This window comes from Coregonus clupeaformis, chromosome 2, assembly GCF_020615455.1.
Source record: "Coregonus clupeaformis isolate EN_2021a chromosome 2, ASM2061545v1, whole genome shotgun sequence".
NCBI classification, from domain to species: domain Eukaryota; kingdom Metazoa; phylum Chordata; class Actinopteri; order Salmoniformes; family Salmonidae; genus Coregonus; species Coregonus clupeaformis.
The window spans coordinates 40,910,666-40,926,734 of record NC_059193.1 but is presented as its reverse complement, the minus strand read 5'-3'; the positions used below and the strand labels follow the sequence as shown (position 1 = coordinate 40,926,734).

The 16,069-nt window shown below is 42.3% G+C and overlaps 1 protein-coding gene across 1 annotated transcript in view; it reads left to right on the top strand.

Moving 5' to 3' along the window:
• LOC121535278 (GPI ethanolamine phosphate transferase 2-like) overlaps positions 1-16,069 on the top strand; it is a 128,628-nt gene that overhangs the window by 70,624 nt on the left and 41,935 nt on the right. The window contains exons 7-9 of the mRNA XM_041842169.2: positions 788-1,005; positions 5,828-6,103; positions 14,031-14,464. Of these exons, the coding sequence (XP_041698103.2) occupies positions 788-1,005; positions 5,828-6,103; positions 14,031-14,464 (928 nt within the window). The remainder of the gene's footprint in view (positions 1-787; positions 1,006-5,827; positions 6,104-14,030; positions 14,465-16,069) is intronic.

The following is a 16,069-nucleotide window of genomic DNA, read 5'->3' as shown; positions in this document are numbered from 1 at the left end:
TTGCTTGGTGGTGCCCCTTACTTAGTGGTGTTGCAGACTCTGGGGCCTTTCAGAACAGGTGTATATATACTGAGATCATGTGACAGATCATGTGACACTTGACTTTATTGAACTAATTACTGAAGGTAATTGGTTGAACCAGATCTTATTTAGGGGCTTCATAGCAAAGGGGGTGAATACATATGCACGCACCACTTTTCCGTTATTTATTGTTTTGAATTTTTTGAAACATGTTATTTTTTTCATTTCGCTTCACCAATTTGGACTATTTTGTGTATGTCCATTACATGAAATCCGAATAAAAATCTATTTAAATTATAGGTTGTAATGCAACAAAATAGGAAAAACGGCAAGGGGGATGAATACTTTTGCAAGGCACTGTATAAACCTGCATGCAAATGATATGGAGTGAACATACTGTTGATTGATTATCGATTATACTATTCTCCAAGTCTCCAATTCCAATGATTTGAGCATGTTTCATTAATAAAATGTGTGTAAATCATTACCCGTGGTTTCTTACTAACACAGGAGTAACTATTAGTGTATTATTGTGTTATTGCCACTACAGTATATACAACACAGTCTTGAAAGGTGTTACTTTTAGTTATTTTGTGTCTACCTTTGCAACTACTACCACTACTACTACAAGTAGTAGTTAGTTTATTGTTCATGTGAAATTGATTGATTAATTATTACACATCTTATATCATGCACACTATGGCATAACACCTTCCTTTCCTCGCCCCCCTCTCATATCTGTCTCCCTCCCTCCTCTCTCCCACAGAGGAGGGCTACGAGCAGTTCCGCGTGGTGGAGAAATCCCACGGTAACTGGTTGAAGCTGGTGGTGGAGGGCAACACGTCAGAGGTGCTGACCAACATTGGGAAGAAAGTGCTCAAGCAGTACATGGAGGCCCTCAGGGTCATGAGCGCGGCCCTCAGCAAGCAGCTGGGCAAATACGACATGTATTCCATGGTGGTGGGCATGGTCCTCGTCTTCCAGGTGGGTAGTGGGGTGTTGCCCCTAGACGCTTGTGTCAGTTTGGGATTTTCCCCACGAATGGTTAAGGTTAGGATTGGGGGGAAGGGAAACCTGATCCTAGGTCTGTACCTAGGGGAAACTTCACCCCAGCGCGGGGAGTGGGCCAAGGATACGGGCCAGGAAGTTACACAATGATAGTGGTGATGATGTAGTGGGTAATATATTGTGTGTATATATATATACACTACCAGTCAAAAGTTTGGACATACTCATTCAAGGGTTTTTCTTTATTTTTTACTATTTTTTACAATGTAGAATAACAGTGAAGACATCGAAACTATGAAATAACACATATGGAATCATGTTGTAACCAAAAAAGTGTTAAACAAATATTTTATTCTTCAAATTAACCACCCTTTGCCTTGATGACAGCTTTGCACACTTGGCATTCTCTCAACCAGCTTCATGAGGTATTCACCAGGAATGCATTTCAATTAACAGGTGTGCCTTCTTAAAAGTTAATTTGTGGAATTGCCTTCCTTCTTAATGCGTTTGAGCCAATCAGTTGTGTTGTGAGGGGGGGTATACAGAAGATAGCCCTATTTGGTAAAATACCAAGTCCATATGATGGCAAGAACAGCTCAAATAAGCAAAGAGAAACAACAGTCCATCATTACTTTAAGACATGAAGGTCAGTCAATACGGAAAATGTCAAGAACTTTGAAAGTTTCTTCAAGTGCAGTCGCAAAAACCATCAAGCGCTATGATGAAACTGGCTCTCATGAGGACCGCCACATTAGTTCAAGTCACAGACACATCTCAACATCAACTGTTCAGAGGGGACTGTGTGATTCAGGCCTTCATGGTCGAATTGCTGCAAAAAAAAAAAACACTACTAAAGGACACCAATAAGAAGAAGAGACCTGCTTGGGCCAAGAAGCACGAGCAATGGACATTAGACTGGTGGAAATGTGTCCTTTGGTCTGAAGTCCAAATTGAAGATTTTTGGTTCCAACCGCCGTGTCTTTGTGAGACGCGGTGTGGGTGAACGGATGATCTCCACATGTGTAGTTCCCACCGTAAAGCATGGAGGAGAAGGTGTTATGGTGTTGGGGTGCTTTGCTGGTGACACTGTCTGTGATCTATTTAGAATTCAAGGCACACTTAACCAGCATGGCTACCACAGCATTCTGCAGCAATACGCCGTCCCATCTGGTTTGGGCTTAGTGGGACTATCATTTGTTTTTCAACAGGACAATGACCCAATACGCCTCCAGGCTGTGTAAGGGCTATTTTACCAAGAAAGAGAGTGATGGAGTGCTGCATCAGAATACCTGGCCTCCACAATCCCCCGACCTCAACCCAATTGAGATGGTTTGGGATGAGTCGGACGGCAGAGTGAAGGAAAAGCATTCAACAAGTGCTCAGCATATGTGGGAACTCCTTCAAGACTGTTGGAAAAGCATTCAAGGTGAAGCAGGTTGAGAGAATGCCAAGAATGTGCAAAGCTGTCATCAAGGCAAAGGCTGGCTATTTGAAGAATCTCAAATATAAAATATATTTTGATTTGTTTAACACTTTTTTGGTTACTACATGATTCCATATGTGTTATTTCATAGTTTTGATGTCTTCACTGTTATTATCCAATGTAAAAAAAATAGTAAAAATAAAGGAAAGCCCTTGAATGAGTGTGTGTTCAAACGTTTGATTGATACTGTATATAAAACTATGCATATACTTTGCATGCGACCCATAATAAGACTATGCAAAGTCTATTAAAATATTATCTGACTGCATAAAGACATTTTAGCAATGTGCAAGCATGACTATTGTTGAATTACAGGTATAGACTATCAAGAAATGTCTGAGAATTGAATTATCAATGCTAGTAGATTTAATAAAATTGCAAACTGAATCAATTCACATACAAGGCAAAACCATACGTTTCAAGGCATTACTGGCATTACAAGGCATTACTGGGATTATTCTAGGCATGATCAGAGAGGGAGAGAGAGAGAGTTGTAAATGTAAATGTAAGGCAAGGTCTTAAAGACTGTGCCCCAAAAGGTCCATGGGGAGGAGCTAGAGAGAGGCAGTGTAGGTACCTCACCAAAGTAGGGTATGAACAAAAGAGAGAGAGACAATTAATCTAAGACCATTTAATAACCGTATGACCTGTTTGTATTCAAAATCTGAGTTGTTGACCAATAGCAGACTAAAAGTTAACTTCCAATCAGATATCAGACGTACAGGATGTTATCACAACAGCACCTCTGCTTCCCAAAGATTTGACAGAATGGGGGTTGTTGAGAGCAACACAGATAATTCAGCATACCTGAGAAACACAATAGAATCCTTGAATACACTGTTGTCAGAGCCATGTGGCAGCTGCCACTACATGCTGATCATGATGATGATGAGCACTTTTATACATTATACCAAAACTGTTATGTACAGTATATATGCATGCTAGTGGCATGGTATGTGTGTGGCCATGGTGGGATATTGCTGATGGTTTATATATTTAATGGTATTAGCCTAAATAAGCACTTTGCATTGTAAACTATTGTGATGTGGTACATATCACAAAGAAGCCATATCCAAATGTTTGCATTTTAAGATGCCAATTCTGCTGCTGAAGAGAACCAAAATCTAGGCATATTCATAGAACACAAGCAATATTCATGAACAGTTTTAATGTTGATATAAGGCTTAACTTTACTAAATGACCTTGAGCTAGTGTGAGAAGAATTATACAGTTGAAACAGAACTTCCCCAGAGTTCTGATTGGATAATTCTGTTTCCTCTGGCTGTGATGTTAACTTTTGATGCTGACTTTTGATGATGCCTTGATCTTCATAATAGCTACATTTTCAACGTTGCTGCTACAAAACACTTGAACAGGTCTCTAATGAAGTGAGGTGTGTGTGCGCGTGCGTGCTATATTGTTTAATTATCAAGTTAAAATATAATAAAATAAAAGGTTTTTCGTCACATGCTTCGTAAACAACAGGTGTAGACTAAAAGTGAAATGTTTACCTATGGGCCCTTCCCAACAATACAGAGAGAAATAAAATAGAGAAATAATAGAAAAGTAAAACACGTAATAATAAAAGTCATAATAAATACACAATGAGTAATGATAACTTGGCTATATACACAGTGTACCAGTACCTATTCGATGTGCAGGGGTACGAGGTAATTGAGGTAGATATGTACATTACTATAAATAAAGTGACTAGGCAACAGGATAGATAATAAACAGTAGCAGCAGCATATGTGATAAGTCAAAATAAGTTAGTGCAAAAAGGGTCAATGCAGAGAGTCTGGGTAGCTATTTGGTTCACTATTTAACTAACTATTTAGCTGTCTTATGGGTCATGTTGGTTCCAGATGTGGTGCATCGGTAGCAAGTTAAATGGTGTAGCGATGCTTTAAAAGTCAAAACATCTTTATACTGCTCTTTGTTGAGCAAGCATTTCTCCAAGTAAACTTTTTCTGGGGGCGAAGGGGCTCGCAGTAACAATACAACTTTACAACTTTACTGGGCTTGTACGAATCTTCCATGTGAACGATATTGTATGGGGCAATTCCCATGCGTTCACTTCAAAACAAATTAACAAATATAAATCTGTTGTGTTCTCATGCTGACTGTTGCAGTCACAACTAACGTTCATTTGAATATGTTTCATCTTGGAGAAGAGGCTTTCATATGCAAACAGGTCATTTGGCAGTAAGAGGGGAAAACAATAATCATAACAAAATGACAGAACGTGTTGACGTATGCTCACTTCAGTTATTTGTGTACGGGTTTGACTTAACGTTGGGCCGTTTTGGATCATTGGTAGAGCTGTGAGACGTTTTTATTAATTGTTTTTATAGAATATACTGTATGTTGTAACCTCCTGGGTATAGAAGATTGCATCCACTTTTAGAATTTGCTTAGCAACAGTAAATACTGTATGAACAACAAATAAGATATGAACAACAAAGGTTTAACCTATAAAAATGCTAAGCATTTATTCCAGTTTGTACTCAAATTTCTGTTCAGTTTCCATTGAGTTCACTGGGTTTGTTGTCATGCTCGCGCTTTAAGATAATTTCCCATCAAGTTATTTATTTCTTATCAAAAATAAAATGCTAATTCCAGCACGACATAGAACGCTCTGTATAGACTCCCCAGCGAGCATTATTGGGAGCAGTTGGAAAAGTTGACAAAAATATCCCAAGCTCTGAATAGAAACTAAGAAGTGTCCCTCGAGAGGCGACTGCCTTCTATCAGGAAGAAAGAAGCGGAGAGAGAGAAAATATGCTGTTTACAAAATAAAAAGTTGGACTTGTCAGCAGTTTGTCACAGTCGATACTCAAGGACAAGGCAACTAGTCATCTCTCCAGTGCACCGTCCCTGATAGATTTAGTCTGTAGAGAGGGGAAGAGAAAGGGAACTACGTATCAAAGGACATGGAACACTTGCTTCAAAGGTTCCAGTTGAAAGACTTCAGTCAGGCCAAAATCCAAATGCAAAAGATGGGGAAATTATGCTTTTGCTTTGACTCAATCCAAGCCACATCAACCACAGTTTGACAAAGTCTGTACTCTATGTCGGGACCCTTGACTCCAATGTTACCTCATAGTTTGCCCGTCTATCCATCCATCTCTCTCTATCTGCTGTTTCCTTTACTGTATGACTCATTGAGCTCATACAACAGTTGCAAAGACTTGTAGCTATAAAGGTGAGCTTGGTCTGTCCGGTGTTTTTGCAGTATGTGTGTGCATATGTGAGCCTGTTTTTGCTTACATCCTAGACTGGACTGAGTTTGTGCATTCCACTTTCTCTCTCCAGCTCCTTCTCCTCCTGCTGCTGGCCATGCCCGAGGCGCTGAGCGGCGCCTCAGAGGTGGATCTCCCTGTGTCCTCTGCACTGCTTTCGCTGCCCTTCTACCTGCTGTGCCTGCTCCTCTCCTCCGTGCACATACTGGTGTGCACGTCGGCCGAGAGCGCCTGCTACTTCTGCAGCCTCACCTGGGGTCTGGTGTTCGGGGCAGTGGCCCTCTCCTCAGCCCTGCTCTGCATTCTGGTATCCATGGCATCCAGGAGGGGAGCAAAGCCCCCTGGGAAGGTGAGTACATCGACACAGAACCCTCGCAACTGAGACATTAGCAGTACTTTGTCTTCTAAAGACTGGTCATACTTTACGCTCTGCTGTTTTCCTTGTGTGTATTAGAAACAACCTAGTAATTAATGGTAGTTTTTAGACCATGAAAACTTTTGACACTTTGACTTTGGAGAGAACTATTACTTTAAGAATTAGGCTAGTGCATTTTCTTCTCTGACCCTCTCTAACCACAGTAGCCTATTCCCTGCCATCGACATTATATATATTGAGCAGACAGGTTAAATAATTGCATTGGATGTTGACAAAAACACACCGTTTGAGACAAAAGGTCTTTGAAATTACGCTGTCCTTTATTTGTAATTACTTATTTCTGTCCCTGCAAGTCATACTAATAAAGCCATTGGACCAAATATGTTTGTATTGATTCAAAATGGCACCTCAAGCATGCAACATAAAGAGAGGTGAATAATGAAAATGAATTGACCCTTTCCAGATAAAGGCAGAAAAAGTTTTAAAAACAAACCTGTTTTTTCTACATCTAAGTCACCAGTGTCACCAAGCTTTCTTAATTATGTTTGAAAAAGTGTCCTCTTCTCTCTCTCTCTCTTCTGGGAACTAACAGAAAGTGCTGACACAGAGGAGAAGAGTGGAGAGAAAGACAGAGAGAAAAAACAGATTTTCAATCATTAGGGTAGATACAGTGCATTCGGAAAGTATTCAGACCCCTTGACTTTTTCAACATTTGGTTACGTTAAAGCCTTGTTCTAAAATTGATTAAATAGTTTTTTCCCTCATCAATCTACACACAATACCCTATAATTACAAAGCAAAAACAGGTTTTTATCAATTGTAGCAAATGTATTACAAATTTAAAACGGAAATACACATTTACATAAGTATTCAGACCCTTTACTCAGTACTTTGTTGAAGCACCTTTGGCAGCGATTACAGCCTCAGGTCTTCTTGGGTATGATGCTACAAGCTTGGCACACCTGCATTTGGGGAGTTTCTCCCATTCTTCTCTACAGATCCTCTCAAAATCTCTCAGGTTGTATGGGGAGCGACGCTGCACAGCTATTTTCAGGTCTCTCCAGAGATGTTAGATCGGGTTCAAGTCTGGGCTCTGTCTGGGCCACTCAAGGACATTCAGAGACTTGTCCCGAAGCCACTCCTGCGTTGTCTTGGCTGTGTGCGTAGGATTGTTGTCCTGTTGGAAGGTGAACCTTTGCCCCAGTCTGAGGTCCTGAGCACTCTGGAGCAGGTTTTCATCATGAATCTCTCTGTACTTTGCTCCGTTCATCTTTGCCTCGATCCTGACTAGTCTCCCAGTCCTTGCCGCTGAAAAACATCCCCACAGCATGATTCTGCCACCACCATGCTTCACCGTAGGGATGGTGCCAGGTTTCCACCAGACGTGACGCTTGGCATTCAGGCCAAATAGTTCAATCTTGGTTTCATCAGACCAAGGCCCTTCTCCCCCGATTGCTCAGTTTGGCCAGGCGGGCATCTCTAGGAAGAGTCTTGGCGGTTCCAAACTTATTCCATTTACGAATGATGGAGGCCACTGTGTTCTAGGCGACCTTCAATGCTGCAGAAATGTTTTGGTACCCTTCCCCAGATCTGTGCCTCGACACAATCCTGTCTCGGAGCTCTACGAACAATTCCTTCGACCTCATGGCTTGGTTTTTGCTCTGACATGCACTGTCAACTGTGGAACCTTATATAGATATGTGTGTGCCTTTCCAAATCATGTCCAATCAATTGAATTTACCACAGGTGGTCTCCAATCCAAGTTGTAGAAACATCTCAAGGATGATCAGGAAACAGGATGCACCTGAGCTCAATTTCGAGTCTCCTAGCAATGGGTCTGAATACTTATGTAAATAAGGTATTTCTGTTTTTCATTTTTAATACATTTGCAAGAAAATTCTACAAACCTGTTTTCGCTTTGTCGTTATGGATTATTGTGTGTAGATTGCTGAGGAAATGTTTTTATTTAATCAATTTTAGAGTAAGGCTGGAACGTAACAAAATGTGGAAAAAGTCAAGGGGTCTGAATACTTTCTTAACAAAGCAATTTGTTTTCTCGGCTATGGTTTAAGTTGTAGTCTTGGTTTTTCTTAGTCTAGAAAATGTAGCGTAGCTAACTGCAGTGGTTTGTCTTGTTTGAAATCTGGCTACCTTGTCTTATCATAGCTTGGTCTATGGAGTTGCATACCTAGCTAGTTTTGCAATGCCCATTGCATGCATTGTAAGGTAGCTAGCTAGCAGTGTGTTTGGCGTTGTTGTTGATCCTGCTTTTAACCTATGTAGCTAGCTAGCAATGTTTTGTGGAAGAATGTATGGTAAATTGTGGTGCATGAACTGGTCATACGCGTCAGCTAACGTTACAGTCGTACGTTGGCTAACGTTACCTAGCTAATGTTAACTAGCTAGCATAGCAGCCAAGGACGTTCGCTATCTTATTTGTGCACATTTGTTTGTGCTCTGATTACACACAAGTCTCTAGGTCAGCAGTTTACACATGATGACTTCAGCCTTATATGAAAAAACTTACATGGCAAAATATAGCTAGCTTTACTTGCTTGTTGGTTAGCTACCTAGCCAACGTTAGCTCTCATCTGACTGGTATAACATTACTTAAAGCTACCTAGCTAATCAAAACAAAACCACATTCATTGGCTAGCTAGCTACCTTTGGCTGTTTGTTAGATAGCTATCTTTCAGCTGACTGGCATTAGCTAGCTACAGAGGCTAGCTTCTGGACTTTGGACAATCAACCTAACGTTATCTAGCTACCTAGCTAATCAAAATATTTATTGATCAACCTCAGCTTGAATACCACCATATAGCTAGCCTAGGTTTGTTCGCATACACTTTTTATGACTGGCAACCTGGTTCAAGCAGCTGTGTTGTTGCCGAGCAGCCGACCCGGTGTTAGAACTCTGAGCTTCGGCTAAAAAGATGTTAGCATTGTCAGAAATGCTAAAAAAAGGTAGCACATCGTTGTTTTTTAATGGACAGAAATGAGCACATGAGAGCGATAAATTATTAATTTAATCAAAACGGTCCCTACAAACGTATTCAGTCCAAAAGGTGGCAAGTCTAACGGTCACTTTATGGACGCTGTAGTCTCGTTCTTATCTGACGCTTAGATATTGAGCTAGTTCTGGGCAAAAATCATTATAACGATGCAATGGCCATCTAAGTCTCCAGAATTTAACCCCATTGAAAACCTGTTGTTTGAATTGAAGAGGGCAGTCCATAAGCACAGACAATTGGGTATCAAGGATCTGGAAAGATTATGTATGGAGGAACGGTCCAAGATCCCTCCCAATGTGTTCTCCAATGTCATAAAACATTTTAGAAAAATACTCTTTATTATCCTCGCAAGGTGAGGTATTGAGAGATATTAAAAACACAAGTGCCAGTAATGTTTAAAAATGTCTAAATGACTATTACCCCGTAGCACTCACATCTGTAGCCATGAAGTGCTTTGAAAGGCTGGTCATGGCTAACATCAACACCATCATCCCAGAAACCCTGGAACCACTCCAATTAGCATACCGCCCCAACAGATCCACAGATGACGCAATATCTGTTGCACTCCACACTGCCCTTTCCCACATGGACAAAAGGAACACCTACATGAGAATGTTGTTCATTGACTAAAGCTCAGCGTTCAGCACCATAGTGCCCTCCAAGCTCATCACTAAGCTAACGACCCTGGGACTGAACACATCCCTCTGCAACTGGATCCTGGACTTCCTGAAGGGCCGGCCCCCAGGTGGTGAGGGTAGGCAACAATGCATCCACCACCCTAACCCTCAACACGGGGGCCCCTCATTAAGTTTGCCTACGACACAACGTTGGTAGGCCTGATCACCGACGACGATGACACACCCTATAGGAAGGAGGTCAAAGACCTGGCCGTATGGTAACTGGACAACAACCTCTCCCTCAACGTGGGCAAGGCAAAGGAACTTATCGTAGACTACAGAAAACAGAGGTTCTACAGCTGCACCAATGAGAGCATCTTGACTGGCTACATCACTGCTTGGTATGGCAATGCTCGGCATCCAATCGCAAGGTGGTACAGAGGGTAGTGAGTACGACCCAGTACATCACTGGGGCCGAACTCCCTGCCATCCAGGACCTCTATACCAGGTGATGTCAGAGGAAGGCCCTAAAAAGACTCCAGCCACCCAAATCATAGACTGTTCTCTCTGCTACCGCACGGCAAAGGCTCCTGAACAGCTTCTATGCCCAAGCCATAAGACTGCTGAACAGTTAATTAAATGGCTACCTGGACTATTTACATTGACCCCCTTTTATGATAATAATTATTTTGTTTCTATTTTTTGCACTGGCTCTATGCACACTCACTAGACTACCCACACACTCACACATACTACACTGATACGCCAACACACATACAGTACCTTGCGAAAGTATTCATCCCCCTTGGCATTTTTCCTATTTTGTTGCATTACAACCTGTAATTTAAATGTATTTTTATTTGGATTTCATGTAATGGACATACACAAAATTGTCCAAATTGGTGAAGTGGAATGAAAAAATAACTTGTTTCAAAAAATTATAAAAACTAAATAACGGAAAAGTGGTGCGTGCATATGTATTCACCCCCTTTGCTATGAAGCCCCTAAATAAGATCTGTTGCAACCAGTTACCTTCAGAAGTCACATAATTTGTTAAATAAAGTCCACCTGTGTGCAATCTAAGTGCCACATGATCTCAGTATATATACACCTGTTCTGAAAGGCCCCAGAGTCTGCAACACCACTAAGCAAGGGGCACCACCAAGCAAGCGACACCATGAAGACCAAAGATCTCTCCAAACAGGTCAGGGACAAAGTTGTGGAGAAGTACATATCAGGGTTGGGTTATAAAAAAAAATCTGAAACTTTAAACATCCCACGGAGCACCATTAAATCCATTATTAAAAAATGGAAATAATATGGCACCACAACAAACCTGCCAAGAGAGGGCCGCCCACCAAAACTCACGGACCAGGTAAGGAGGGCATTAATCAGAGAGGCAACAAAGAGACCAAAGATAACCCTGAAGGAGCTGCAAAGCTCCACTGGGGAGATTGGAGTATCTGTCCATAGGACCACTTTAAGCCGTACACTCCACAGAGCTGGGTTTTACGGAAGAGTGGCCAGAAAAAAGCCATTGCTTCAAGAAAAAAATAAACAAACATGTTTGGTGTTCGCCAAAAGGCATGTGGGAGACTCCCCAAACATATGGAAGAAGGTACTCTGGTCAGGTGAGACTAAAATGTAGCTTTTTGGCCATCAAGGAAAACACTATGTCTGGCGCAAACCCAACACCTCTCATCTCCCCGAGAACACCACACCATGCTGTGGGGATGTTTTTCATTGGCAGGGACTGGGAAACTGTTCAGAATTGAAGGAATGATGGGTGGCGCTAAATACAGGGAAATTCTTGAGGGAATCCTGTTTCAGTCTTCCAGAGATTTGAGACTGGGACGGAGGTTCACCTTCCAGCAGGACAATGACCCAAAGCATACTGCTAAAGCAACACTCGAGTGGTTTAAGGGGAAACATTTAAATGTCTTGGAATGGCCTAGTCAAGCCCAGACCTCACTCCAATTGAGAATCTATGGTGTGACTTAAAGATTGCTGTACACCAGCGGAACCAATCCAAGTTGAAGGAGCTGGGGCAGTTTTGCCTTGAAGAATGGGCAAAAAAATCCCAGTGGCTAGATGTGCCAAGCTTATAGCGACATACCCCAAGAGACTTGCAGCTGTAATTGCTGCAAAATGTGGCTCTACAAAGTATTGTTTTCAGTTTTTTTGTCTTATTTCTTGTTTGTTTCACAAGAAAATGTTTTTTCCATCTTCAAAGTGGTAGGCATGTTGTGTAAATCAAATGATACAAACCCCCCCAAAATCTATTTTAATTCCAGGTTGTAAGGCAACAAAATAGGAAAAATGCCAAGGGGGGTGAATACTTTCGCAAGCCACTGTAACACACACTACATACGCTCACACACACAAAACACACACACACGTGCACATTGACACCACACACTCACACATAGACACACTTTCACAGTCTTTCACACTCTTCACACACACTGCTGCTACTCTGTTTATTATCTATACTGATTGCCTTGTCACTTTTACCCCTACCTACATGTACATACTGTATTACCTCAATTACCTCAACTACCTCATGCCCCTGCACATTGTCTCGGTACTGGTACTCTTTATATATAGCCTCATTATTGTTATTTTATTGTGTTACTATTTCCTTTATTTAGCAAATATTTGTCTTACTTTTTAACTCTCCATTGTTGGGAATGGGCTCTTTAGTAAGCATTTTGCAGTAAAGTCTACACCTGTTGTATTTGGCGCATGTGACCAATAAAATGTGATTTGATTCAAATTTTGTTCCTGACTGTATATAGCCAGGTTTTGCCACTTCTTTTGGATAGCCATAAGCAGACAGTACATTAAATCCCGGCCAACCCCGACAAATCTGATAAATTGGCAGATGTGAGACCATTCCAGGCAAATGCTGTTGCAATTCAAGTACCCTCAGTCCCTCAGCTCAGGGACCTTAAAGCAACAGAGGGAAAGAGGGATGACGAAGAATGGAGAGATAGACAAAGAGAGGGACTTTTTTCCCCCGACTTTGTTTACACAAACAGAGCTCTGCTTACATATTCCGTTGTCCCCTCTGCTGAGCTTGCGGTGTGGTGCGTCCCTCCCACTAATGGATGAGCGGCGCTTGGCGAGGACGAGCCGCTCCCTGTGGAGCAGCGTGTTACCGTGACGCTGCGGGGGGCCGTCATTCGCCTCCCCCCCGTCCTGCACACAGCTGTGTTCATGGAAAATGATCACTGCACCTTCTTTTGTTTGTTTAATAATTCATTTTATAATGTTTCCTTTACTCATACCATTTCGAGGGAGTGTGAGAGATGGAAAATGAATACTAGAATACAGACAGTCAATATATTTCAATAGTCAGTCAATAGACAGTCAATAGATTTCAATAGTCAGTCAATAGACAGTCAATAGACAGTCAATAGATTTCAATAGTCAGTCAATAGGTTTCAATAGTCAGTCAATAGTCAGTCAATAGTCAGTCAATAGACAGTCAATACATTTCAATAGTCAGTCAATAGATTTCAATAGTCAGTCAATAGACAGTCAATATATTTCAAAAGTCAGTCAATAGGTTTCAATAGTCAGTCAATAGATTTGAGTGTTCCTTTTTTACATTATTAAGATGTTGGCCCAGAATCCCTGAACCACAGTACACACACTCTGTCCCTTTATGTTTTAGCTGCTGTCCCCAATGACCGTGTGTTAACTTAGTGGGATCAGAGTAGTCCACTTACTCACTCTGTCAGGCTCCCCCTGAGTACTGAGTCAACAACAAGCCGCAGTTCACAGGACCAGGGGGAGTACTTTACAACTCAGTGTGGGGCGAAAACACCCAAACACACAGTGGCACACTCACACACACGCATAGTCCTAGAATAGAAATAGACTATCTCTTTGTTGTTGTCATTTTGCTTTCTAACAGCTTAGGTCAGGATTTTGGGGATGGCATCAAAAAGCCATCTGTGCTCCCTGATATGTTACTGTGTTAAAAGGACCTTTTTCTCATCTCTCAATCTCCATTCACTTGTTTTACTCTATATAGGTTTTACAACTAGAACATGTATTGGCTGTAATTTTAATTGCAGCCTTTATCTTGATTTTTTTGGTAAGTTTTTTTGGTAAGTTTGGGTTACTCTGTATTAATGGTATTGCTTTGATGTGAAGTCAACTCTATGCTGTGTTTGGCCAATGTGTTTATGTATAATTAGTTGTGTTTATATTCCAGTAGAGGCCTTATGTCCTGTCCTCCATTCCTCTCTCCTTCTCCCCTAGTCTCCATCCCGTGTCGGCGGCGGTGGGTGGTCGCTGTCGGAACTTGACGTTCTTCTCCTGGCGGGCACAGCTGGCCACACCCTTAGCCTGTCGGCCAGCAGCTTCGTGGAGGAGGAGCACCAGGTCTGGTACTTCCTGCTCAACACGCTCTGCCTGGTCGTCTTCCAGGACGTCTGTCGCAAGTACTTCCGGGAGCGCCGTGCCAACATTGGGGTAGTCCGGTGCTCGGAGGAAGAAGACTACCTCCTCCCCTCCAAAGGGGATGTGGTCGCCTCAGCATTGACTGATTTTAGGGTGACAGGCGCGGGTTCAGAGAGGTGGCTGGCCCTGGCGACCCCGCTGCTTACCCTGGTGTGTTGTCGTCTGCTGCGCTCGCTCAACCAGACCGGGGTGCAGTGGGTTCATCTGCCTGACCTGGGACACTGGCTCAACAGGTGGGTGTGCTGAGGTTTGAATAGACCAGAATGCTTGCTATGTATTGTTGTGTTGTGTGTTACTTCACTCTGGATAAATGTTGGCATAAGTGGAACGCCATACACTAACATATAGTGGTAGTTGAATATATTAAATTGTCTTCATTTGAAATCGCCTTTAGGATAATATCAGGGTTTTTGTTAGTTTGCTTTTTGCCAGTTCAGATCCACTATTTGATGCATTGACCAATTCATTCCAACTTCAAACATTTTGCACCCCGCTGCTTTGTAAGGCCATCGGCAGCGCTTTCATTGAGAAACAGTAGAACAAGTCTACCGCTTGAGTATAACAGTTCAGCCATCTTTTATTCATACCCCCATCATACACTCAGATTTGGGACTGGTTTCCAGCTTTCAATGGTTTTCACGATGCATCGTTACTGAAGTGCAACTCTACTACTGAGTGTTTCACAGGAGTGCCTCATTAGCTTGTGAAGGACCCATGTAGGGGAATACAGTTCTAGAGGGCTGACTCACAGGCAGTACTAAGGTTGTCTTCCCAGTCGGTTATGACTATGTTGTATAAAAGGAATACATATAGCTCGTGGTAATACTGTTCCATAGGTCTCAACCCGCGTGGTCTCAGGTCTTAGCCCGCCCGAGTGACTTCAGCTCCTGAGCTCATCCTCGTTTCCAACATGACTATTGAAACCTATTGACTGGTCCTCTGTAGCTCAACTGGTAGAGCACGGCGCTTGTAACGCCAAGGTAGTGGGTTCGATCCCCGGGACCACCCATACACAAAAAAAATTATGCACGCATGACTGTAAGTCGCTTTGGATAAAAGCGTCTGCTAAATGGCATATTATTATTATTATTATGATTTTCCCTCCTTCCTGTTAGAGCTATGGTAGTACAAAAAGTACAAGAAGTCCCGCTATGTCCTCCGCAGAGTCATCAAACGAGCAAAAGGACAATGTTTATTATACAGGATCCGCCGCATGTGGCAGGGGCTACAGTCCATTATGGAATACAAAGGAAGACCCAGCCGTGATCTGCCCAAACGATGCCTCTCTACCAGACGAACTCAATGCATTTTATGCAAGCTTTGAAAACAACAACATCGTGCCGGGTGTGAGGGCTGTCACCGACCCAGAGGATTGGGTGATCTCGCTCTCCGTGGCCGACGTGAGAAAGGTCTTTAATCAGGTCAACACCAGCAAGAGAGTTCTCAGATCATGGGTAGAACAGCTGGCAGGCATATTCAGGGTAATTTTCAACCTCTCCTTGTCCCAGTCTGTACTTCCCTCATGTTTTAAGATGATCACCATCATTCCAGTCCCCAAGAACTCTAAGGCTTCATGCCACAATGACTACCGCCCTGTAGCACTCACTTCTGTAATCATTAAGTGTTTTGAGAGGCTGGTTATGGAACACATTAACTCCACCATCCCAGACACCCTAGACCCACTCCAATTTGCATACTGCCCCAAGAGATCCAAGATGACGCAAACTTAATTGCTCTTCACACTACCCTCACCCACCTAGATAAGAAGAATACCTATGTGAGAATGCTGTTCATTGACTACAGCTCAGCGTTCAACACCATCGTCACCAAACTTAGGA